Source organism: Natator depressus, chromosome 10, assembly GCF_965152275.1.
Source record: "Natator depressus isolate rNatDep1 chromosome 10, rNatDep2.hap1, whole genome shotgun sequence".
In the NCBI taxonomy this organism is placed as follows: Eukaryota; Metazoa; Chordata; order Testudines; family Cheloniidae; genus Natator; species Natator depressus.
The window spans coordinates 50,704,212-50,728,751 of NC_134243.1; the positions used below are offsets into that span (position 1 = coordinate 50,704,212).

At 36.4% G+C, this 24,540-nt stretch overlaps 1 protein-coding gene across 7 annotated transcripts in view; it reads left to right on the forward strand.

Moving 5' to 3' along the window:
* HERC1 (HECT and RLD domain containing E3 ubiquitin protein ligase family member 1) overlaps nucleotides 1-24,540 on the forward strand; it is a 213,003-nt gene that overhangs the window by 122,998 nt on the left and 65,465 nt on the right. For 4 of the 7 annotated variants that reach the window (XM_074966100.1, XM_074966102.1, XM_074966107.1 and 1 more), the window contains exons 31-46: nucleotides 6,025-6,180; nucleotides 6,378-6,484; nucleotides 6,735-6,845; nucleotides 6,928-7,104; nucleotides 10,072-10,311; nucleotides 10,532-10,615; nucleotides 11,174-11,694; nucleotides 14,053-14,828; nucleotides 16,002-16,200; nucleotides 17,309-17,469; nucleotides 19,221-19,337; nucleotides 19,526-19,757; nucleotides 21,084-21,208; nucleotides 21,467-21,687; nucleotides 23,540-23,808; nucleotides 24,426-24,478. In XM_074966100.1, the coding sequence (XP_074822201.1) occupies nucleotides 6,025-6,180; nucleotides 6,378-6,484; nucleotides 6,735-6,845; nucleotides 6,928-7,104; nucleotides 10,072-10,311; nucleotides 10,532-10,615; nucleotides 11,174-11,694; nucleotides 14,053-14,828; nucleotides 16,002-16,200; nucleotides 17,309-17,469; nucleotides 19,221-19,337; nucleotides 19,526-19,757; nucleotides 21,084-21,208; nucleotides 21,467-21,687; nucleotides 23,540-23,808; nucleotides 24,426-24,478 (3,549 nt within the window). The remainder of the gene's footprint in view (nucleotides 1-6,024; nucleotides 6,181-6,377; nucleotides 6,485-6,734; nucleotides 6,846-6,927; nucleotides 7,105-10,071; nucleotides 10,312-10,531; nucleotides 10,616-11,173; nucleotides 11,695-14,052; nucleotides 14,829-16,001; nucleotides 16,201-17,308; nucleotides 17,470-19,220; nucleotides 19,338-19,525; nucleotides 19,758-21,083; nucleotides 21,209-21,466; nucleotides 21,688-23,539; nucleotides 23,809-24,425; nucleotides 24,479-24,540) is intronic. The other 3 variants (XM_074966104.1, XM_074966105.1, XM_074966103.1) reach the window with 3 other exon arrangements.

The window sequence follows — 24,540 nt, forward strand, 5'->3', positions numbered from 1 at the left end:
AAAAAACTTAGCCTAACCTTTATATTCAAGGGTCTATAGTTGTCCTTAAGAAAAAAGCTCCTCTAGTATAAAAGTAGTCAAATAATGTCTTGTCCCTTAAGGAACCTATTTTGTATAATATGATATAAAAATATTTAATTTCTAGGGAAATTGTGTGTGTTAAAAAAAAGTTTACGGAATTTTACTTACTTTTAGATGTGTGTTAGGCAGGGCTTTGGAGCGGAGCCCGGAGCTAGAGCGCGGAGTAGTGGAGCTGCAGGTCTTTGCCTGGAGCTGGAGCGGAGTCGGAGCACAGAAAATCTTGACTGCTCCAGGTTTTTTTGTTTTTTTTTTTCATTTTCAATCCAAAATGAATGATATTTACAAGAAAGTCCTAAAGGTGCCAAAAAGTTTCAGATTGTATAACAATTGATATTAATATCTACTTTACCACTTTACGTAATATGTCACAGTTATTCTCAGTTCGGCTGAAATCGAGATTTAATGTACAGATACAAAATTACAAAGTTTTTTGGAGATATGTTTTATTAAAGAATCAGATAATTATGAGACATCCAGCAAGACTTCAGACTGCTCCCACCCTTGCGCCATGGTTAGGCGAGTACGTACTCGCGTAGATTAGTTAGTTAGATTAGTATGTGTTGATACTTCTTTTGTAAGGGTTGATCAACGAGACGCGCTGAGTGCTGCGATTACGGAAAAGTGTGACGCAAGACGCAACATTTAAGATATCACAAACAGGTATATTGCAAAAAAGATAATGTTTTTGTTTATTGATATATTAACATATCGCAAGAGGTATTAACCACTTAAGCTCATTTCTCACACGGGCTCCCGTTACCGGTACATTTGTTCATTTGTACATGCTCCCGTATCACTCTGGCGGACTTATTTTATGTGTCATCTGTTCAACAGTCGTTTGATAGCGTTGTTTGTAATTTTAAATTTACTGAAAAAGTCGTGTGCAGCAGGCATATAAATATACAGTAAACATTTTTGCATAAATTAGGTGTGATTTTTGTGATATATCCAGAGTGATTGGAAAATGTCCAACACAACTTTGGTAATTTTAAGAAAAAACTTTTCTGTGAACACATGTCCTAAAATTCTTCCTAAGAGAGCTACAGTCCCTTCAAGGAGGTGATGAAAAGTTAATTTCTGATTAATATCTCAAAAACACTTCAATATAAAGTAATGAAATTATGTCTGTGTCTTAGCGTTAGTACATGCTACCATATTACATTATCCAAAATTATTTAAACCATAGGCGTCCTGAACTGGCGGTTGGTCATTTTTATTTCATATTTCAAGAAAAGCTTGTCGTAGACTGCGCCTGGCTATGAGTGGTAATATTATGTTCCATAATAAGTTGTTAATTTTTGGTTATTTATTATTATGTTTAAAATTTATGGTTCCAAAGTCGAAAAATAAGTAATAAGTAAAATTGTTTGTATCATTCTAAGCATCTAAGCAGATTAAAATTTTTAAATAGTTTTCTCGGAAACGGTTAATTATATAAAATAAATAAAGAGTACCATTTTAATGCATGTTTCAGCATTAAATCATATTCCAGGGTCATATCTGTTAAATAGTCGAAGATTTAAAAAATATTAAATAAGATTGGCCCATTCCACCAAGTTTAGTTTAAATAATTTTATTTGAATGATGTTGTATGATAGAACATTGGAAATAAACTTTAACGGGAAAGCGGATTCAAATTGCAAGCACAGTCCTTTTAGTAAAGAGGGCAAATTTTCGGAAATATATTTTTCCTTCATCAGGCTGGAAACGTTATACAAGATAGAGCATATAACAGGTTCTATCTTATATAATCTATTCAGGCTGACGAAGCAAAAACACATTTCCGAAAATTTGCTCTTTACTAAAAGGACTGTGCTTGCAATTTGAATCCGCTTTCCCGTTAAAGTTTATTTTCAACCTTGTAACATGTAGCCTCGTTATTTCCCAACAATTAATGTTGTAGAACAGCGATAGCACGAACTAACGCTATGGCACATACCAAATTTTATTGATATATCTATATTAAAGAGTTTGAGATATTAATTAAAAACTTGGAAAATATTTTAAATATTTTTACTGAGAAATTTCATAAGAAAAACTAACTTGCAATTTATAAATACAAATTTATATTAATTATGTATATTAAAAATACTTCATTAAAACTGCAAGAAACGTGTTAAAATATTATTAAAATATACTTTAATAATAATTTTGTGTAAAAGGAAAATGTGATCATTTTTGTGCAGAAAATCCAAAATAAATTCAAAGTACCTTAAGTGGTTCAGATATCACAAGTAGGTATATTATAAAAAAATAATGATTTTGTTCATTGCTTTTCGAAGATCATAACAAGAAACATATTTGGATGCGGTAGGAGCACAAGAAGATTTGGCCATGGCTTCAACAAAAAAAATCGAATCTGCCCCCCATGATTGATAGCTGATTTACGGAAAAGGATCTCAACAGTGCCTTTACTTTTGAATTTGAAAAGCCCAAATTTGGGCTTTTGGGAAAAGCAAAGAGGAAATCGGCAACATGCAAGGTAGAAAAGGAAGTGAATGGCGAGCTCAAACCATGTAGCTTAAAGACAAGTGAAGCAAGTGCCATGAAAAGTTTCAACCTCTGGCGGCATGGAAAACGTAACCATCCTGAAAACTATGCGGCTCTGGTTACAAAAAAGGACCAGGAAGATGAGGCAAAACAGAAAGCTGACGCAGTAAACAACGTTCCTCTGGCTCTTTGAAAACTCCTGGAGAAAAGATTTTTTTGTGGAGCTTCATCAGAAAAGCAACCCAAAATTGAGCAAACAAAACTTAACTCATATTTAAAGTCCTCAAAGTTTACAGTCACCATGGATGCCAGTACTTTCCATGAAGGGCTGATGGAAATGGTTTGCTTGAGTTTAACACCGCTCACTACCTTCAGGCTAAAGAACAAAGGATTCCAAAAAGTTGCAGGTGAAATGGGTCTGCAGCTTGGCGTTTCGACAGGGCACGATGCAGTTCGTCATTTAGTTGTCAGCACAGCTGAGTCTGGTTGTGAAGAGCTCAAGAAAGCTTTGGAGCAAAAATTGTGCTACCTGAAAATGGATGCGGCAACCCGTGGAAACAGAAATTTCCTTGCAATCAATGCTCAGTACTACAAAGAAGGAAAAGATAAAGCTGTGGTAAAAACCTTGGACATAATCGATACTGAAGGGCGTCATAATTCTTCGTACATGAAAAGTCAAGTAAAAGCTATTTTAGAAAAATTTGGGATCAGTGAAATGCAAGTGCTGAGCATCTGCGTTGACAATGCAGCAAACATGACATGTGCCATCAAAAATTTCAGCGAGGACAATGAAACCATTTCTACCTCTGAGAACAGGGATGTGGACAGAACTGAAGCTATTTTTGCCTGATGAAGGAACTAAAGGAATGGATGAAATTGAACTCAACATGGATGCTGCTGCGCAATGGGTTAATGACCCTAGCCTCATACTTCCAACATGGCTTCATGAGGATGACTCAGAAGTACAACTGATGAAGTGTGGTATTCACTCTCTTCAGTTGGCAATCTGGGATGGACTGAACAAAGAACATGCGAAGAAATTTCTGGCAAAAATTCGACAAGTATTCAAAGTGTTCTGCTTGATCTGCATGGGGTAACTCAATCATTGGATACTGTGACTCACTGGGGTTCAACATTTGTGATGATTGATCGGCTTCTCATTTTTCAGTCTTACCGTGAACAAGTGGCTGCTGCTGGAACAAGAGAAGTCAAGTTAACAAAAGCTGAATGGGACGAAGTGAAGAACCTGCGAAACCTTGAAAAAGCCAAACCAAACAACCGTGAATCTTCAAGCTGTCGATGTAACCCCGGGAGTTTTAATGAAGGAGTGGCGAAAACTGTCAAAATTCTTGCAAGTAAATGGGGGATAAATTGCAGAAGGAATTCTATCCTCCACGCAGAAACGCGAAGAGAAACTTTTTGACAATATTCATTTCATTGCTGGAGTTTATGTTGACCCACGGTATCAGATTCTTCTTACCTCAAGGGACATACCAATGGCAAAGGAAGGGCTCCTTGGTATTGCTCGACGACTTGAAAAACAAAATCTATTGCTACATTTGAACTCTGCGAAAGAGGTTGAAGAAAACGAAACACAACAAAAGGAGTCATTAACAATCGAATTTGCGGTTTTGGAAAGTTCACATCCTTCAGAAATAGCGGGCTGTTCTCAAACTTCCGTCTCCACTCTGAACTTGTTCGAGCGTCCATCCCTGAGACGTCTTCAGTCATCACAGGGAAATGGAGAAGATGATGCCTTCGAAAAGGAATTGGATAAACAACAAAGATGCAGACGAGTTTCTGCGATTCATAATTATAATGAAGCATTATTCGAGAGAAACTTTTGGGAAGATTGTGAGGCGATAGAGCCTATTGGTAGGCTAAAAGTTGTCTGTGTTTGAGGCCATTCACAGCTACTCACACCACATTCAGGCTGCCTGTAGAATTGCTTCGAGCATGCCAACAACTCAAGCTAGTGTAGAGCGACTGTTTTCGGCTTTAAAGATAATTTTAAATGATTTGCGGCAGGCTATGAAAGACGACTTATTGCTGCAATAATTTTTTACAGAATGAATTAGGAATGATTCTAGTTTGTATAATTGTTGATGACATTTAAATTGTTTTAAAAGTCTGAATAAAAATGTTTTTTCAAAATTACAATATGCACTTTTTTATTTAGTTAAAAATTAATTTGAGTCGGGGAGCGGAGCTGGAGCAGTCACTATTGGTGCCGGAGCGGAGCAATTCAAAAATTTGATTGCTCCAAATCCCTGGTGTTAGGTCATATGACTACTCACAGGAGTTTGTTTTTTTAGTAGTAGTTTTGTACCTGATAGATTCATAGCATGGACTAGTACTGTTGGGTGTGTTTTAACATAGAAAACAATTTTAATGTTTTCATTTTTAAGTCACCAACTAGTTAAGATAGTAGTATCAGCTTCGGAAAAAGGAAACAAAGGAGGACTTAGTGTTTTGGATCAAAAATCCATTTAAAAGGGAAAAAAGAGCCTCTCAGACAACTGATTAAATTTTATGTATGGCTACATTTATAAATGGCTAATAAATGGCTAATCAATTATTAGAGATTGTTATAGAGTCCAATAGGTCAATAGATTGCTAATAATCTTAAAACCATCCATAACACCTTCTACTCAAGAGTCTAACATGCTTAAAACACTTGTTAATCAAGTGCCTGATTTTTAAGTAAGGTAGGTGTGCCATTGTTTGCACATAGCTGATTATGGTCATCTATATGCCAAGTACTCTGTGCAGTTATGGTAAACTTGCGTATAGCTGTATACCTAATTTATTTTTTTTAAATAGTTTTTTAAAATAGTCTCTCTGTGTTCCATAAGGCAAGTGTGGCTGATTTTGAGTTCAGTAGAACCTCAGAGTTACGAACACCAGAATTACGAACTGACCATTCAACCACACACCTCATTTGGAACCAGAAGTACATGGGCAGCAGTAGAGACCAAAAGTAAAAGGCAAATGTAGTACTGGGTAAAATGTAAACTACTTTAAAAAAGAAGGGGAAAACAGCATTTTTCTTCTGCATAGTAAAGTTTAAAAGCTGTATTAAGTCAATGTTCAGTTGTAAACTTTTGAAAGAACAACCATAATGTTTTGTTCAGAGTTGCGAACGTTTCCATTACGAACAACCTCCATTCCCGAGGTGTTCGTAACTCTGCGGTTCTACTGTAGTTATGATCTGCCAGATGCATGCTGATGCACGTTTTACAATCTTACAGGATAGCCAAGGTTGGTGGCATTCTGTTGTGAGCTCTCACTGTTCTCAAAAACAAAGTAAGCCTGGAACCCCAACTAAGTGTCTGTGAATTTTCTGACATTTTTCATGACCTAAATATTGTGTATATGTAGGCTGTTTACTGCAGATATATCAATCAATTCATTGCTTAGAATTTTTAGCAATAACTTTATTTTACTCTTCAGCTGCACTCCGAAAGCAACATGCAGCAGAACTGCACCTGGGAGACTTTTTAGTCTTTCTGCGAAGAGTTGTTTCTTCAAAAGCCATTCAGTCAAAAATGGCTTCTCCCAAATGGACAGAGGTGCTTCTTAATATTGCATCTCAAAAGTGTTGTTCAGGTATGATCTATTCAAAATGGATTCTCTCTGTGTCTGTATGTATATGTATGTGTGTGCTGTTTCTAACATACGTTACACTTATTCAGCGCTCAGTTAAAAAAATTAATTGATTTTAGTAAATTTATGATTATGATCATTATTGTAGTTTTACTCAATGTGTTTTAGTGGTTGTCAGTAACATACTTTTCCTCTTGAAGGAGTACCCCTAGTGGGCAACCTAAGGACCAGACTCCTTGCACTTCATGTACTAGAAGCTGTGTTGCCTGCTTGTGAATCTGGTGTTGAAGATGATCAGATGGCTCAGGTTTATATATTTTTAAATAAACATTTTAAGTTGTTGTTTTCTGCAGCAAATCTCATACAATAAAAATTTAAATTAAGCCGTGCTTGTTAGATTTTCAGAATTTTGGCCACCCGATGCTCACTGTATTTACTTATCTATGAATGATCACTACAGATCTTAAACTAGTTACAAAATAGACCAAAATGGTTTAAACCTATTATTTTTACAAGTTTGGGATTAAAGTGATTTGAAGTATGCTCTAATACAACAGGTTGTTGAACGATTGTTCTCACTTCTGTCTGACTGCATGTGGGAGACACCGATCGCTCAGGCTAAATATGCAATTCAAATAAAAGAGAGAGAACAAGAAATGAAGCTGCAGGTAATAGTCCTTTTTAAAATTTTCATTAGATACTTCTGGGTTATATAATTATGAGGTGTTTATTTTGTTCCATTTCTGATAGAAGCAGGGAGAAACTGAAGAAGAGGATGAGAATCTTCCTATACAGGAAGTGTCCTTTGATCCTGAGAAAGCTCAATGCTGCATAGTAGAGAATGGGCAGATTTTAACTCATGGCAGTGGAGGTAAAGGATATGGACTAGCATCCACAGGAGTCACTTCTGGGTGTTATCAGTGGAAGGTATATGGAATTAAAAGCATTATTTTAATTTTGTCTTCAGTTCTTTCTTTGCTTCAGAAAAATACTTTTTTATAAATAAATATTCAAGAACATGCTGTACTACAGAAGAAGCAAAACCTAGTGATTAAAGGACTATTCTCTATCTAAAATAAACTGCACAATGCTGTATTTTGAGTGCTCCTGTTTATGGTGTCACTGGAGCAGATCTCTTAGTTGCTGCTTCAAACCAAGAACAGATGGCTATGAAGTCCTTTGTTTTTTTCATTGTTGATGGTAGTTTCCTTTTAAATCCACAGTCAGTATAAAAGTCATAAATTTAAAACAGACTTGCAAAATTCTCTTTCCCCATTGCAAGTAATTTTTTTAGTTCTTTTTTTTTGGGGGGGGGGGAGCAGTGGGGAAGGATGAATTAATTTGTTGTTTAGTTATTATCAATCATCATGGTAAAAGGGGGAGTAGATCTTGTATCTGGCTTAGTAAATTTTCATGGCTTTTTTTTTTGCAAAACTGTGTTCTATAAATCCCGTTTTTAGGGTAATTAGACCGAATGTTTTGAAATTGTATTTTGGAGTAAGGCTAGATTTTGGGATTTGGAATGTGGATCTATCCCCTTTCTCCAAGATGTATCTTCTCTGATAGTGAAGACCTTTGTGGCAGCCACAGCAAAGTTGGATTATCCCATTCTTTGCTCTTGCCAAAATCTTGTCTAAAAATCACCTGTACATAAAAGAAAATGATCTGTTAAAATCCAGTCTGGGCCCATCAGTCAATGTACTCTCTCCAACATCCTTACCCCAGTCTCTGGTGTCATTCTTCTATTTGATAATGTGTCAGTGAATAGCATAAATTATTCTGCATGCTCTTCATTTCAGAAGAACCTTTTTACTGCCCTAGACATCTTGGGCCACAATTACCTCACTCAGTATGAACTGACTTTATCCTTGCATTTCAAAGGTCTGTTTCCAGGATCAAGTTCCTAATCAGTCTAAAATTCACCCTTGCAGTTTTACCTCTTTTATGCTTAATTTTACTAACCCTTTGAAGTTTTCCCCTCCACACTGTTCAAAAGAGCTAGATTTAATTTGCATTCTGTTAATTGTGTGAACACACAGGATGATGCTAATCAGTGGCATCCTGGTATCAGGTGGAGTGCACCTGATTTTTGTTTCACTCTTCTGTCAAATTTCTTCAACGATAGAGGTTGCCAACTCAGAAGACATGCTGTCCCCAAACTGAGTTCCGCTGCTGCTAACTGCTGCCCGAAGGCCCTTTCCTCCGATGAAGATCCTATGAATTCTTCTGTTCTTCCTGCCTGTTAACCAGCTTTATGCCACCTGCAGATTGTTGAATACTTTACTGAATTTCTCTCATCTTAGTCTAAGATCCATCTCAAGACATTTGGAAGGGACTGATTTGTTACCAAAATACTTGCATGATGCCTTTCTTTATACACATTGGGCCAGATAATAGTAGCGTTGCTCATAATTAGGAGTACCTTAATCTGCAAATAGTCCATTTTGAAATCAATAGAACAACACACACCATGTAAGCAATCAGGTCTCGGAATCTGTACCTTTGACACTGGGCCCAATTAGTGGCAGTGGCTGTGCTAACCTGACCCATTTAGCATTTTGGCTAAAATCCTGGTTCTGAATCCTCTCTCTGTGCACTCCTCCTAATGAACCTCTTTCAAGTGTCCATCTGTTTTTAATCCCTATTATCACACATTCTCGTGATAATTGTCAGATGTCTGAGATTAACAGCCCTTGTATACAGGCTCTCCAAACTTAGTTTATCACTAGGTTGTCCTCCATATTGTGCCACCTTCTGTTCATCAGTGCCTACTGATTTTCCCTATGAAGGATGTGTCCTCTTCAACAAGACTGATATACCTCCTCTTTCTTAATATTGGATGAGCCATAAAATCCTATGTAAATAGAACTAGCTTTAAAAAAGAAAAAAAAACTGATTACTTTTCTCATTAATTTTGAATGGACAAAAAAAAGGGAGAAGGCCAAAGCATGTTAGCCAAAGATGATTGCTCAAGGCCTGCCCTGTCTTACCCAGGTCAAGGTCTATGTCACAAGAAGCTCTGCCAGCTTTTGGATGAGAAAGGCAAAGCTTTACTAAATCAGTTACGAAAATTTGTTGTGTAGGCCTCCACACTCACTTTCACTAGATTTTACAGATATATGTAGGCTAATGCAAATGCACTACGTAGCTTCTGTTTTCGACAAATAAGGCTGCACTGCCGTCTGAAGGGAATACTAATCACCAGCCTATGTAGATCTGAATTTCTCCACTCAGAGAATGCATACATTTTTCTCATGGGTAAATGACACTTCTCAGTTAGACAAGGTAATTCTCTAACAAATCATCCAGAGTAGTTCTGTTACAAACCTAGTTACGTATGGAGTTATATTTTTTGTTTTGTTTTGTTTCTGTATTCTTTCTCTCTGAGGATAGTATATTGTAGCTTGTGCTTTTCTGGATAAATCATTCACTTTAAACATGAGTGAAACTAATTTATTTTGCTGACTAACATCACTTCAACTATATCTTACCTCCTAACTTGTAAGGTACATATATACTTCTTAAATTGAAAGTGCGCCGGAATTTGGTTTATGTCTGGAAAAGTTAACATGAACTTTTGAGACATCTGTTGGTGTCCAAATACTCAATACTAATGGTTGCTAGTAGACCAGGATAAATCACTCGTTAGAAACTGACCTTGTAATTGGAAAAATATAATTTTTGAGGCAAGAAAAGTGTGTTCAACCAATGTGTTAAAGGTATTAATTTATGAAAATTTTGCTATTTTACATGTAACATATTTAAAACTCTCCTTAAATTCTTATACTAAGGGTATATTCTCCTCACTCCTTGAATATAATAATTCCTATGCTCAGTATTATACTGGAATGTTGAATTATGCCATGGTATTAATTTTTTTTTTAATCCTTCTAGTTCTATATTGTGAAGGAAAATCGAGGCAATGAAGGCACATGCGTAGGAGTGTCTCGCTGGCCAGTACATGACTTTAACCATCGCACTACCTCAGATATGTGGCTGTATAGAGCCTACAGTGGTAACCTGTATCATAATGGGGAACAGACTTTGACTCTGTCCAGTTTTACCCAAGGAGACTTCATCACATGTGTATTAGATATGGAAGCTAGAACCATTTCCTTTGGTAAAAATGGAGAGGTATTTAACTGTTTTCTGTGTTTCTTTTTTCTTTAATATTTTCATGTTGTAACTTTGACTGTAAACATTCGGTAACTTACACATGATTCTAAAACCACAAAAAAGTTAGTTTTATTACTTGTAAAGATTATAAAGAGGTAAAAATAATTATTTAAAATTGTCTAGTTCTAAAAACCTGTTGTTTTAAAAGTTTCTATTCCTTGTCTTATTTTTTAACTAGGAGCCAAAACTAGCTTTTGAAGATGTGGATGCAGCAGAATTATACCCTTGTGTAATGTTCTATAGCAGTAACCCAGGAGAAAAGGTAACTGAAATTTATGTCTGCATAACAGTAAGAGGTCATACGGGATTATTTTTTGCTTCTTGTCCTACTATATGGAAATGTTGACTGCTTTTTAGCTGGTCTATGGGAAGAACTCCACTGATTGTTCATTATGCTGTATGAATTTTGGGTCACTACTACACTACCAGAAAAATATGTAGTAGACCTTAGTTAAATTCCTACATTTTACAATCTATTGATAGTCCTGTACTTTGTCCTACAAGACTCTGAATCTTGTACCCAGATGTCTGTCAGTAGAATTGGAACAAATTCCAGTATTAGGAATATTTTGGACTACCTACAGTTCTTTTCTTAGAAGCCATGAATTTATTTAGTTCTTGCATTTCACAGTTCTATTGGAGTTTGTTGTAAAGGTGCAGGTGAGTTTTCTCTTCAATACCAAGAAAATATGATAGACACAAAAAGACAAAAATGTTAGAGTTTTCAATTCAGCTGGAAAGACTATGGAATTAGAATAAGCTTTATAAACACAAGTTGAGAGCATAACTTTGATTTTTTATTTTTCTTTTAAACACTAAGGTGAAAATTTGTGATATGCAGATGCGTGGCACACCAAGAGATTTGCTACCTGGTGACCCTATCTGTAGTCCTGTTGCTGCAGTGCTCGCAGAGGCCACTATCCAACTTATCCGCATTCTTCATCGTGCAGACCGTTGGACACACTGCATCAATAAGAAAATGATGGAACGGCTGCACAAAATCAAAATGTGCCTTAAAGAAGCAGGTCAAAAACTGAAGAAAAGTCGTTCGGTCCAAAGCCGAGATGAGAATGACATGAGAGAGGAGAAAGAGAATAAAGAAGAGGAGAAAAATAAACACAGTAGACATGGTCTTGCTGACCTCCCGGAACTTCAGCTTAAGACTCTCTGTGTAGAGGTGTGGCCTGTGCTTGCAGTAATTGGTGGAGTTGATGCTGGTCTTAGAGTTGGAGGCCGATGTGTACACAAGCAAACTGGGCGTCATGCCACCTTACTTGGAGTAGTCAAAGAGGGCAGTACGTCTGCTAAGGTCCAGTGGGATGAAGCAGAGATTACTATCAGGTATAGTGCATTCAGTTATTCTTTGAACTAGTTAGCAAAAAGAAAAGGAGGACTTGTGGCACCTTAGAGACTAATTTATTTGAGCATAAGCTTTTGTGAGCTACAGCATCCGATGAAGTGAGCTGTAGCTCACGAAAGCTTATGCTCAGATAAATTTGTTAGTCTCTAAGGTGCCACAAGTCCTCCTTTTTTAGTAACTTTTAAGTTTAAAGTAGATGCTTGGGTATTCAGCTTGTTAAATCAACTTTCAAGAATCCTGATTTGAAAAACAACTCAGTTGAACTTTGAATTTAGAGAAATAAAATATCTGTCTTGTATATCCAGTATATAATTGTCATTTGGAAAACTGGAATTCATCTACATGATTTGGTAGTTTTTAAACTGAGTTTTGACTCTAAATTTCCTAATTTGAGGACATCCACATGCTTGTGAGCTACATTTGACGTAAGTGTTGCTTATGTTTGAAATTTATATATATAGGCTTATTAATATGTTATCTTTCTGAATTTTTATTACAACTTCTTGGACACAAACTTTTATTGACTAGCTTGCATTTTTGCTTTAGATAATGAGCTAGGTTGCCTCTGCAAGTGGCGGGAAACTCTGTTTTGGTTTATCAGAATTGGGAAGTGATAGCTCTGCTACATTGTCCTCTCCTGCTTGGGTCACTGTGGAAATTGCTCCATGGGTCTTGAGGAGTCAAGGCCAGCAGGTGGGATGATTCTCCCTTCTCAAAGTGGTGGATAGCCACATCTAAGTTAATGCTGCTTTGAAGCAGCATTTACTTATGCTCTGGTCTGCCTTCAATGGCTAAAGAACTAACACTACATTTCTCCCTTCATCAAACTGGGAGTTTCCTTTCCAGCAGATCCTATGAATCTGCAGGGCTGGGTGACTGTACCTCTGCCTTCTTTACAGACATTTGAGTGTCTCCGTCTATAGGAGGCACATCTGAAGAAAATTCTGTGAGGAGAACTTCATGGACTCTTCTTGCTCTCCTGTATTTGTGAATTGGCTGAATGTTCTCTGCAGAAAATTAGATTTCCCTATATTCATAGTTTCTTGGAGATAGCTTGATTTCCAGTCTTCTAAATAAATTCATCACCACTGATTTCTTTTGACTCTGGGCATAATTAAATTTTAAAAGTTTAATTCTTCTTTGAGATGAATGGTGGCTGTTCACACCTCTTAGAGCTGTTGTGTTAGCCTGTCTGCAGACTAATGCCATGTGCATGCATAAAAGTTGTGCCAGTTTAACTAAATCAATTTCACTTAATTCGGTTACCAAATTAAATCAGATGTAAGCAGATTTGAGTGAGTCCACAGAAGGGGATTGTACCAATTTTAAAATCTATTTAAGCCGGTGTGATATTCATTAATATATAGACAAGGTCTCCGTAACACAACACTTGTAATGGTTATTGTTTAGAATGTTTTAATCTCTAGAAGGGTTAGAAACGGAAGCCTGCTTTTTTAAAAAAAAAAAAAAAAAATTAAAGTCTAAATGCTGAAGAAAATATTGAGGATATCAAAAACTGTAGGGAAGATTCTGAATTGTAAATCTGCGGGATGTGTGGAAAATATATGCCTGCAGGTTTCTTCTGTTTGCCCTGTTTATGATGGAGGCAGAGACTCGTATGGCAATATTTAATATAAGGGTCTGTCACCAGGGGTAGGAGCTCTTACATACATGGTATGCCTCAGTTGAATGGTCATTGTTAAGATGCAGGAATGGATGTTGTTGACCTATTTAAAAAAGAAACTGGTAGACTCATATTCAGTGATGGAATTGCTCCCTGCATTGCTAGTGACGCTTTTGCTTCTGGTTATCGTTTTTGTGCATCTTGGCAATAAAAAGACAAGTAGTAGAGTGAAATTGATAAAACATTGGCAACAGCTTTAAGTTAACATTGCAAAAGTTCAGAAGTTTTCATGGTTAAATCTTTGCCTGTGTATCCTTCATAAACTAAAGATAAAATTTCGCTCAAACCAATTACCAGACGCTTAAATGATAATTATAAGAAATTATATTGTAAATGTCTTAAAACATTTAAAATAATGCAGTAGAAACTTGTCATTACCTAAGTGATGGATTATATGAAGTTTTTGGAAATTAACATTCATTGTTGAAAATGTGTGCATGTCTCACTGCCTTTGTGTTGAGTATCATATATCCCCATTTTCTGATCATAACCTCATTTCTTTCCCTTGTTTACATTTAATTTTTAGACTGTCTGTTCATTTAAATTATTTTATTAAGTATATTTTACGTCTTATTTTGCCTACATTATTTCCTGTACTTTCCTCTTGTCTATCCCTCACTTGCTTCTTCCTGTGTCATTCTGATCTTTATTAAAGCTTCCCAACTTTTTGGTCGCCTAGTGATACTCCACTGTATAATCTGGAGCCCTGTGAACCACTGCCTTTTGATGTTGCAAGATTCCGTGGACTGACAGCTACTGTGTTGCTGGACCTTACCTATCTGACTGGTATTCATGAAGACACGGGAAAACAAAGTGCCAAGAGACATGAGAAAAAACACAGACATGAGACTGAAGATAAAGGGGACATTGAACAGAAAACAGAGGGGGATGCTGGATCAGATATGCGATCACTACTAAGTGCTGATGATATCAAAGGACCTATCACTACATGTTCCAAGTCAGAAAATGAAATAGCTTCCTTCTCTTTAGAACCAACACTACTAGGTATGGAGTCCCAGCATCAACCCATAGAAGGAAAAAGAAAGAATCATGAACACATACCAAGAAATCATGATGTAGTACAGTCAGAAATCAGAGCAGTACAGTTATCCTATCTTTACCTTGGTGCTATGAAATCACTTAGTGCTCTTCTTAGTTGTAGTAAATATGCTGAGTTACTACTGATACCAAAAGTCCTTGCAGAAAATGGTCACAATTCTGATTGTGCTAGTTCTCCAGTTGTTCATGAAGATGTTGAAATGCGTGCTGCATTGCAGTTCCTGATGCGACACATGGTGAAAAGGGCAGTCATGCGTTCACCAATAAAGAGAGCTCTAGGACTAGCAGATTTGGAACGAGCACAAGCCATGATCTACAAGTTAGTGGTTCATGGGCTGTTGGAGGACCAGTTTGGTGGCAAAATTAAACAAGGTACTTTTTTAAAGTTATGATAATATATAGATTTGTAAAGTTAATTAGAGTTAACTTAAAATTACGTAGAATATGGACATAGATAACATATAGGCTTATATTTCTGCAGCGATTGACACTTGTGGTAATCCAAACCAACAAAATTAAGGATGGTAGCAAATCCTATCAATTCTGTAGAATTTATGGACATTGGTGATTCAACCCCCCCCCCCTTCATTTACATAGCTTATTAAAATAGAGATTGATATTTAGGGTACACTTTCAGAGCTATATGCAGGAGGAATGCACATCACTGTAGTGAGAAAAAAATAGATTTATATTTTGTGTTTATACCCAACTTTGAAAGATAGATTCTCCCTTTCTGTATTATATTGTGACACAGGTCTACCTGATTTTAGCATGGCTGACCATGGTTGTGGTCAGTGCAGATGAAGAATAAATGTGTTGAACATAATCCACCAATGATGTTTAAACCCTCAGTGAGCAGAGTTTTTTGGACTTAGCTGATGTGATGCTGACTTTGAAGAAACAAGGAGATAATACAAATAGTGTTGCTCTTCGTCTTAGAATCTCTGTATACATGTAGTATGACATTGTCGGAACTTCAGGGAAGCTACTTGTCACACTCTCCCAGTCATAGCCAATTAAATAGCAGATTTTGAACCTCTTTGTTTTATTTATAAAAGAACAAATAAATGAAAAATGGCAAAGATCCAACTGGCTCAGATGTAGAAACTTCTTAAATAGTCTAGATTCTTTTGCTGCAGGAAACTATACGGTTTATTTTACATAGTATTTTTTGTAAATAACTGTTTCCGCACCAGAAATTACATGTCTTAATCTCTTAAACCTGATCTCTCAGACAAAAGGGAAAGTTACAATCTAACTGCTGTAGTTTAGCATCTATAATAAGATCTAATGAAGAAAGGAGCTTTTGCTCTCCTCTCTAACCATCTTTAAAAAAAACTTTTCATCATTATGAGAATAACATGAGTTGACCAACATATTTTCCTTAGTCAGCAAGATATTGGGCAGAAATATTTTTGTAAACTGTGCATGTGGATGTATGTATATTTATAAACACCACTACACAAACTTTAAGGCTAGGTAGAACCACTCATTCATTCTGTAGCATTACCTTAATGTTCCTGTAACATCCTTTTTGCATTGCAGAAGTAGACCAGCAAGCAGAAGAAAGTGAACAAGCTCAGCAGGCCCAAACACCAGTTACTACCAGTCCTTCTGCTTCTAGTACTACATCTTTCATGAGCAGCTCTCTGGAGGATACCACTACTGCTACTACCCCAGTAACAGATACTGAAACAGTGCCAGCTTCAGAATCACCTGGAGTTATGCCTCTTAGTCTTCTTAGGTAGAGTGCTTGACTTTAAAAAAAAAAAAAAAAAAAAAAAAAGTACATTTGACTGTTTTTTTCTACTAGCTCAAGTGGGTCGTTTTGATATACTACTACTTAGTGTCTTTGTCCTGTTGGGTGGCTTTTTCAAATTTCTGTTACTTTTATTCTTCATCATGAATTGTTTCTACAGAGATAGGCTATATGTCTCTCACCATATCTCAGAAAACACTGGACTTTTAGTAGTAGTAAAGCTGCTCAGGGGCACTTGTACACTTAGGATCTCAATGTTCCAGAACTGGAAGCTATTAAAAATACCTTCCCTATATCCTTCCTCATACCCTTCCTCATGTCCTGGTTTTTGTTTGTTGGGTTGTTTTTTAAAAGGCTGCCAACACTTAACATTTTTAATTAATTACTGTTGATTCTGGAGCTAGATTAGGCTTTGGTTCAAGAGAGTTTTCCTTCAGACCCTATGTATTGAAAGTCTCCTCAGTTGTCATAGTGAGATACTCCTAGTTAATCTCCTACAGGGTAGATCTGCTATTCATGATGAAGAAGGAAAGCTTCTTTTCATTAAATGGAATTCAGTTTTGAGTTATTGCTTCTGCAGATCCATACCGATCTTCCCTCTTCTTAGGACTCTTTAGGGGCTGTTTTGAGGCAGCTAGGAACAGAGGACTAGTACAGTGGGAGGCCTCACATTCTGAAACATTCAGCTCCTAAAGGACATATCCTCTGGCCAGCATAGCTGGCTTGGACACTGAGCAGATGTTCTGGGAAATTGGAAGGAAGAGTACTTCTGATGATGAATCTCCTAGTCTAGCCCATACCCTGCCTCTACCCACTCCTGTGTGCTGTTGTGCAGAGGCACGCTGCAAAACTGAGCTGCCCTGCCACAGCATGTAGGGATTGTGTTGTCCCTGCAGAGCCCTTCCCACCAGAATAATGCCCCCTAACCTTATATGAAACTGCACTGGGTTCTGCTGTCAAGGTAGCATGGGCTACCTTTAAGTGCCCACCCTCGCTCTAACTAGGTTAGTACTAGCTGATGGTAGGCATAGTGCAAGACTTCCACAGTGTGGAGATGTAGTGTAGTTTAAATACATTTTTTCTTTTTTGAAAGGCAAATGTTTTCAAGTTATCCAACCACTACAGTACTTCCAACACGACGTGCACAAACTCCTCCAATATCCTCCTTACCAACATCTCCTTCTGATGAAGTGGGAAGGAGGCAAAGTCTGACTTCTCCTGATTCCCAGTCCACAAGACCTGCCAATCGTACAGGTATACTTGTAAGCAACAAATAACTTAGTAGGAAATACAGGAGTTTCCTAAATTTAAGTATGTTCAGTGTAGGCTTTTAGGGCATCATTAACTAATTTGAAGTCTACATTTTGATAAAATTTAAGTGTGCATGTCATAACTAAAATCTTATGGTAGAGATCTTAGTACTAAAAGCCAGCAACTGACTGCTAGGGAAAAAAAAGTTAAAATTGGTGCTTATAAGTGGCTGAATAGATTGCATACTGGTAGCCATGTACAAGAATGAACAGGTGGTATTATTAACTATGATAAATAACTCTAGAATATTATTTTAGTTTCTTTTTGGTCTTTGCTTAGAGTTGCTTAACAGAACAAACTTCAAGAGTGATCCATCACAACCAAGAATATATCACTTATAACACTAGAATGAATTGATTTGTTTTCTGATATCCAGCATTACTGTATATTTCTGAAATATAGTCTCTCTAGTTAATCCTGCCTGTGAGCTACAGGGGCAAGCTTCTATTTTGAGTAATATATAAAAAGTTGAAACTGAATAGAGTAATTAAATAGCACCATTTTTTCTGACTATTTTCCTCTTATCTGAGGAATGATCATATCCAGTTGGAAGCACCATTATTAGAATTTCTACATTGCATCAGTAAATCCCTACTCCTGCTGATGTCAGAGTTAATATTGACATCACTCAGTAAAATGTTCACCTGATAATGTAGTAATAATAATATAATAAGAAAAAGTCAGCTCATATGTTTGAGTGACTAACATGAAAACTAAATCAACATCTCTCCTCTAGAATTGATGCTCAGTGTTGAGGGGGAGAGACTTTTTTCAGATTCCAGAATGATGCAGGATAGAGGTATACAATTTATGTTTTCCTCCTTCATAACATCTTTATTAATCCACAGTTCTGGTTGTCTCCTTTCTGTAGTGCTATTTTTGGCAACTCAGACTGTTGCTTAGCAACTTGTCTGCTCAGCCACTAGACTGCCTCATTTTTTTTCTTTCCAGGTGCTTTGCCTCCAGCATTAGGATTAGGTGGCAGCAAGTTCTCTTGCTGCTTTAGTGCTTTCAGACATTAATCCTCACCTCTATGGCAAGTAATGTGTAAATCTTTTTTTTTCTTCTAAGCTCTCGGGCAGCAGTTCTTGGAGAGATGTTGGCCTTTTCAAGGATATAATAATCCTTCTCCGTTGGTGATTTTTTTTCTTTTGAAAGATTCTTTTACAGGAAGATAGAACACACCCTTCAAAGAGACTTTGAAGTATCCTCAGCAGCTATGCAAGTGTGTCTAGCTGCTAATTATGGCAAAATATGTTGGTGTGATCTCCTGAAGGTTGTTGATCCTCTGAACCAAGTCCCACCAAGCTGAACGTAGTCCAGTCCATCTAAGAGTAGCGTGGTAGGGTTTCAACTGGATGTAAAGAAATAAATTAATTCAAAATGTTGAAATTGCATTGACCTTAATTGATCAAGTAAATGTTTACCTAGTCTTGGAAACCATCATCTGGCCAATTAAAGGAAGAGGAACTCTCTCTGGTTTTATTATGGAAAGGAGATGATCCAGAGCTGCAAATTACTGAAGATGTTAGAAGGAAAGTTCTCAGGGAACAAATTTTCTTTAATTCTTAATCGTCAACTAATAATGGAATAAATGGTTAAAGAAGCCTAATAAAATGCAAAAGACCGAAGAAAGGCAAAAGAATATCGATAACTTATGCAACCATCGGTTAACTTTTTTCTTTTTCTCTTAGCTTTGTCAGATCCAAGTAGTCGGCTTTCAACTTCTCCTCCTCCACCTGCCATTGCTGTTCCATTGTTAGAAATGGGATTCTCTCTCAGACAGATTGCAAAAGCTATGGAAGCCACAGGTGATCTGTTTGTTGAATAATACCTATTACACTTGAAAACACAGTTTAATAAGAAACAGGTTTTTTTTAATGGAAAAATGCTATAAGCTTTGAACTCACAAATGCCATGGCGAATTATGGAAAGAGTAAATGGATTTTTTTCATCAACAGTGATATAAAATTATGAGGTAAGATTTTTTTCTTTTCAGGTGCAAGAGGAGAAGCGGATGCTCAGAATATCACAGTACTGGCCATGTGGATGATAGAGCATCCTGGGAATGAAGAAGATGAAGAGCCCCAGTCAGAAGGAACTGCAGATTCACATCATGGGACAATAGTTTCTGGAAGCAGTGGAAAATCTAGTGACCAATGTTATTTACAATCCCCAGGAGATATCCCTTCAGCTGATGCCACTGAAATGGAGGAAGGTTTCAGTGAAAGGTAAAATGTAGTTCTTTTCTGATTGCATAAATCCTGCTGCTGCTATTTCAACAATTTGATAGTTGCCAGAAGAAGACTCCAAAATACCACTATGAATTAATTTTCTAAAGTTGTATATGCGTAGAAGTGGAGTTGTCAGTAAATTAGTTTTTGTATACGTTTGTTTACAGTATTGTGTTTATTAAGAAAAAAGTAAACTGAATATATCCCCCTCCAAGATAACTAAACCATATGATATTAATGGTCTGACTACAATGAAAAGAAATTTCATTGGATATTTAGTTTATTAATTTTTTTAAAATGCAGAGCTCATGCACGTTTTCTCATTGAGCTTTATAATGCGACTGCATTCCTTACTTTCACTTCCTTTTTAAGTTATGGCCCACTCCTGAGGGGAGGGATAGTGTTAATACCTGTCAGTCAAAAGCACTTTCAGTTGTGCTGATTATGCTAAATTAGGTGGTGACTTTATGATGAAGAGATACATCAATCAGGAACTAAGCTAAAGCCAATAATCTTAATCACATTCTTGACCTCAGGCAGATTTAAACTCTGTTCTCTAGAAAGGAAAGAATAGTGTTTTGTTTTATATTGATATTTATCTCATAAGAACAATTCTGTCCTTTAAAAAGTAGATACTGCAAATTGTGAGGGGAAAAACATTTTATATAGAAACAATTGTGCCTGTGTCATAAATCTTAGGCCATTCAGATTTTTATTAGGAAGTATTTTGTGTGAAAACCGTGTCATTTTGTCTCAGAGTTTATCGTGTTTGATTGCTTAATCCTGATTAGATATTTGACCCTGCGTGTCACAATTACTGGTTCTAGAGATAATTATGATGTCACAGAGACTTAACTTCAGGTGAAGAATAAATTTTAGGAGTCACACATTTAAAGATTACTTTTCCATATATATATCCTTACTTTTGTCAAAAAGGGAGAGTGACTGAGGAGATAAACAGATGTTGATATTTCTGTTGTTTCCCCGTTTATTCTATAGTAGTGTGCAGAATGTAAAATGAATACTTTTCTGAGGTTCCTGCAATATCTAGGCCCCACAGAGTAAGTGAAGGAAGACACATCAGCCTTCTTGTGTTCCTTTGCTGATGTAACACCTGCATGCAACTCCTTCTCACTATTAATGGAGGTTATAGTATAAATATGCACAGACACAAGATGATAAATTTCTGAAGTTCCTTTTTTGGAGGGAGAGAATTGAATTTACTATCATCAGTGTTTTCACTTTTTGCATGGATCTTACCAAAAAAAAAAAAAAAAAAATGTTTTTTGGCTTACCTGTTGAATATTCAAACTGTTTTCCCAGTCCTGATAATGTGGATCATGCAGAGAATGCTGCTTCTGGAAGTGGACCCCCCTCAAGAGGTCGGTCAGCAGTAACAAGAAGACACAAATTTGACTTAGCTGCCCGAACGTTGCTAGCACGTGCTGGTAAGTGCACTAAAATGGTTCGAATATCTTTTGTTCATTTGGTAAATTTGTGAGAAGAAGGTATTTAGCATCTAATATGGAACTTTAAAAATATCAATCCTGTTTATATATATTTCAGTATATATTTAGCTTAATTTCTTTTATACAGTAATGAATAAATAATATATTAATTTTACTAGTAGTATTTTTTAAAAGCTTTTGAATAGGTTATCTTTTTAATTACATGCAAAGTAAAGAATGTTTTCTCTTTGATTTGAGCGGGATTATACCGCTCAGTACAGGCTCACAGAAATCAGAGTCGGAGAGAGGGAATATCTTTGCAGCAAGATCCAGGAGCCTTATATGACTTCAACTTGGATGAAGAGTTAGAAATTGACCTTGATGATGAAGCAATGGAAGCAATGTTTGGACAGGATCTGGCCACTGATAATGATATTCTGGGAATGTGGATCCCAGAGGTATTGGATTGGCCTACCTGGGTGTGTGTGACTGCAGCTGGGGCTGCTTTGACTTACTTACTGCTTTTTGCAAAATCATATTTTAAAATTAAAATAACACATTGCATTAATAGCTTTCTGCTTGGACATAATGAGTTTCTAAACCATAATGGTGCTTAAAGCTACTTTGATGTCTGTCGCCTCACTTTAATGAGAAGACAGCAGTACATAACTAATTTATTCGTTTGATTCTTGCTGTGTTCATCTGCACAAACTTCATTAGTTTCTTCCCTAAGAAAAGGGATAAGTGGTACATTAGCTAAATTATTTTGATCATGACATCCAATCTTAGAAAACAAACACCTGTACTAGATTGCTAAATTTATGTGGGATAAAGCAGTATAAGGATAAAACAATTGCTAACCATTCTTCAGTTAGAACAAACAAAGCAAACAAGTGAAACTGATAGGAGACACTGTCCAGTGAAATGGAATAAAGTTCCCATTCATCATTCAGTTGCATCTTCTTTATAGCAATGAAAGTTTGTATTCTGTATTTAGAGGGAACCATTAGTTCAGACTAGCTTTTTTTCCTTCATTGTAGTCGTATGATTTTTCATTGTAGTCATATGAAGAGGATTGAGAGCCTTTGTTTTTTTTGTGACAGTGTCCTATAATACTATTACTACATCTAGGTTTTGCAAAAGTTGATATGGTTGGCTCGATTCTCCTGTCACCTGTGTAACTCCATTGACTTCAGTGGAGTTAGTCCTGTTTTACAGCAGTGTAATTTACAGGTGAATTAGGCTTGCTATCTTAGTATGACTGTGTTCAGTGTTGTTATGCATGTTACAGTGGGTTCTGTTAAAAAGTTACTATTACTATCTCACATACAGTATTTGCCTTTATTGTGGTATTTTCAGTGTTCCCTATAATTAGAATGGGATTGGTAAATTTAATAACTGCAGCTTCCTTAGACGTTGTATATGCAGCTTTGTCGGCTGATTTCACAAATTAGTACGCTCAGTCGAAACTTGTGGGGGGTTTTGTAACACGCCGTTACCTGATTTGCACATTCAGACAACATGAACATATTTGCATGTGCAGTTTCAAAGGCAGAATTTGAAAATTTGGCCATGTGAATTTACGTTCCTAGTAAGTCTGTTTAAATAGAGATTCTTGACAGTAGTACCAGCTTGTGGTAGAATTGCCATCTTAGATCAGTGAGTTCCAAATTCAGACACCTTGGTGTACAGTATGTGTTGACTTGAGCATTAATCAGTGTCACTCACTGAATGTAGTAGCCAACAGTCTGAAAAGTTGTTAAATGTTTTCCGTTCTGTATCTAGACTTTGCCAAGTTTTAAGGAAGAAATGAATAACTCATAAAGATAGTCTTTGGTGGGCTGAAGCAGAATGATTCTTGAGGACTGGATTGTAAGGAGTTTAGAGACAGAAATTCTAATAATGTGACCGATTGGGACAGATTTCCTTCCCCCCCCTTTTTTTTTTTTAAATCATCCTTTCTGTACTTTGTGAAAGCATAAATTGAAAGATCAACTACTTATACTTGTTTTGAAGAACAAGTTATTACACATGAGAAGGTCGGGATAGCTAAACTGGGCTTGATCAGGGTGAGAGAGTGCACAAGTATAAGATTTTTTTTTTATGGGAATATTGTACTATAATCAAAAAGGAAAAGACACCTGCCACCTTCCCCCACACACAATAACTTAGCCATCTCTGGTCTGCTTCTAAGTAAAACCTACAGCACAAATACTGTCATGCATGCTTAACAGACATAGATAGAAAAAACCACTTAACAAAAATAGAAGTACTCTTATGAGCATAATTATTCTATATCTAGTAATTTCATATGAAAATTATATTATACAGCATGTTTGTGAGTCTGAAGACAGAGAAGAAGTGGTAGTTTGTGAACTGTGTGAATCCAGTGTTGTCAGCTTCAATCAACACATGAAAAGAAATCACCCTGGTTGTGGCCGTAGTGCAAATCGACAAGGCTATCGTAGCAATGGTTCCTATGTGGATGGATGGTTTGGTGGTGAATGTGGAAGTGGAAATCCATACTACCTGTTGTGTGGCAGCTGCAGAGAGAAATATTTGGCCTTGAAAAGTAAATCCAAGACATCAACATCAGAAAGGTACAGAAGAAAATTGTGGTGGGAGGTTTCATTAGGTTTGGGAAATTTCATTAGGAGGGAAAATTGAAAACGTCCATCAATGTATGTATCTTAAGAAGCGTTTGATTTGCCAGCTTTACAGTTTGTACCAGTATTGTTGGTGGTAACTGAGATTAAAAATCTTTCTATGATCACACCTTTTGTGGAAAGGGAAAATTAAATCCTTTAATCTTTTAATAATTTTCCAAAATACATATAATAAACAACTCCTTGGAGCCTAGATTCAAGCCCTGTTAAATTCATTTTACTAAGAAACAAGTAAGTAGTTTGATTGGCCCAGCAGCTTTAAAAATGAAGCTATTACAATATTTTTTAGGAATACTAGCACTGGATCCTTCTTTCAATATCACAAAATGGATTTTTTTGAAGGATGTACGTATAAGGCTCCCACTCTTAACAGGCCTTTTATTAAATATAGACTATTGTTCCTGAGTAGCAATCCTCAGAAAACATTTTACATATTACCTAACTGTAATATAGTTCTATTTTTAAATATAAATATGTGTATATCGTTGTTCTTTTGAGGCTTTTTTTTACTTAGTATGCTCTTAATAAAATATTCTTGTTGTTTGGTGCAGGTACAAAGGCCAGGCTCCTGATTTAATAGGCAAGCAAGACAGTGTCTATGAAGGTATTTCTTTACTCTGAATTTTTGAAGATACATGTTACTTTTATGAAATGAGATTTTTGTCA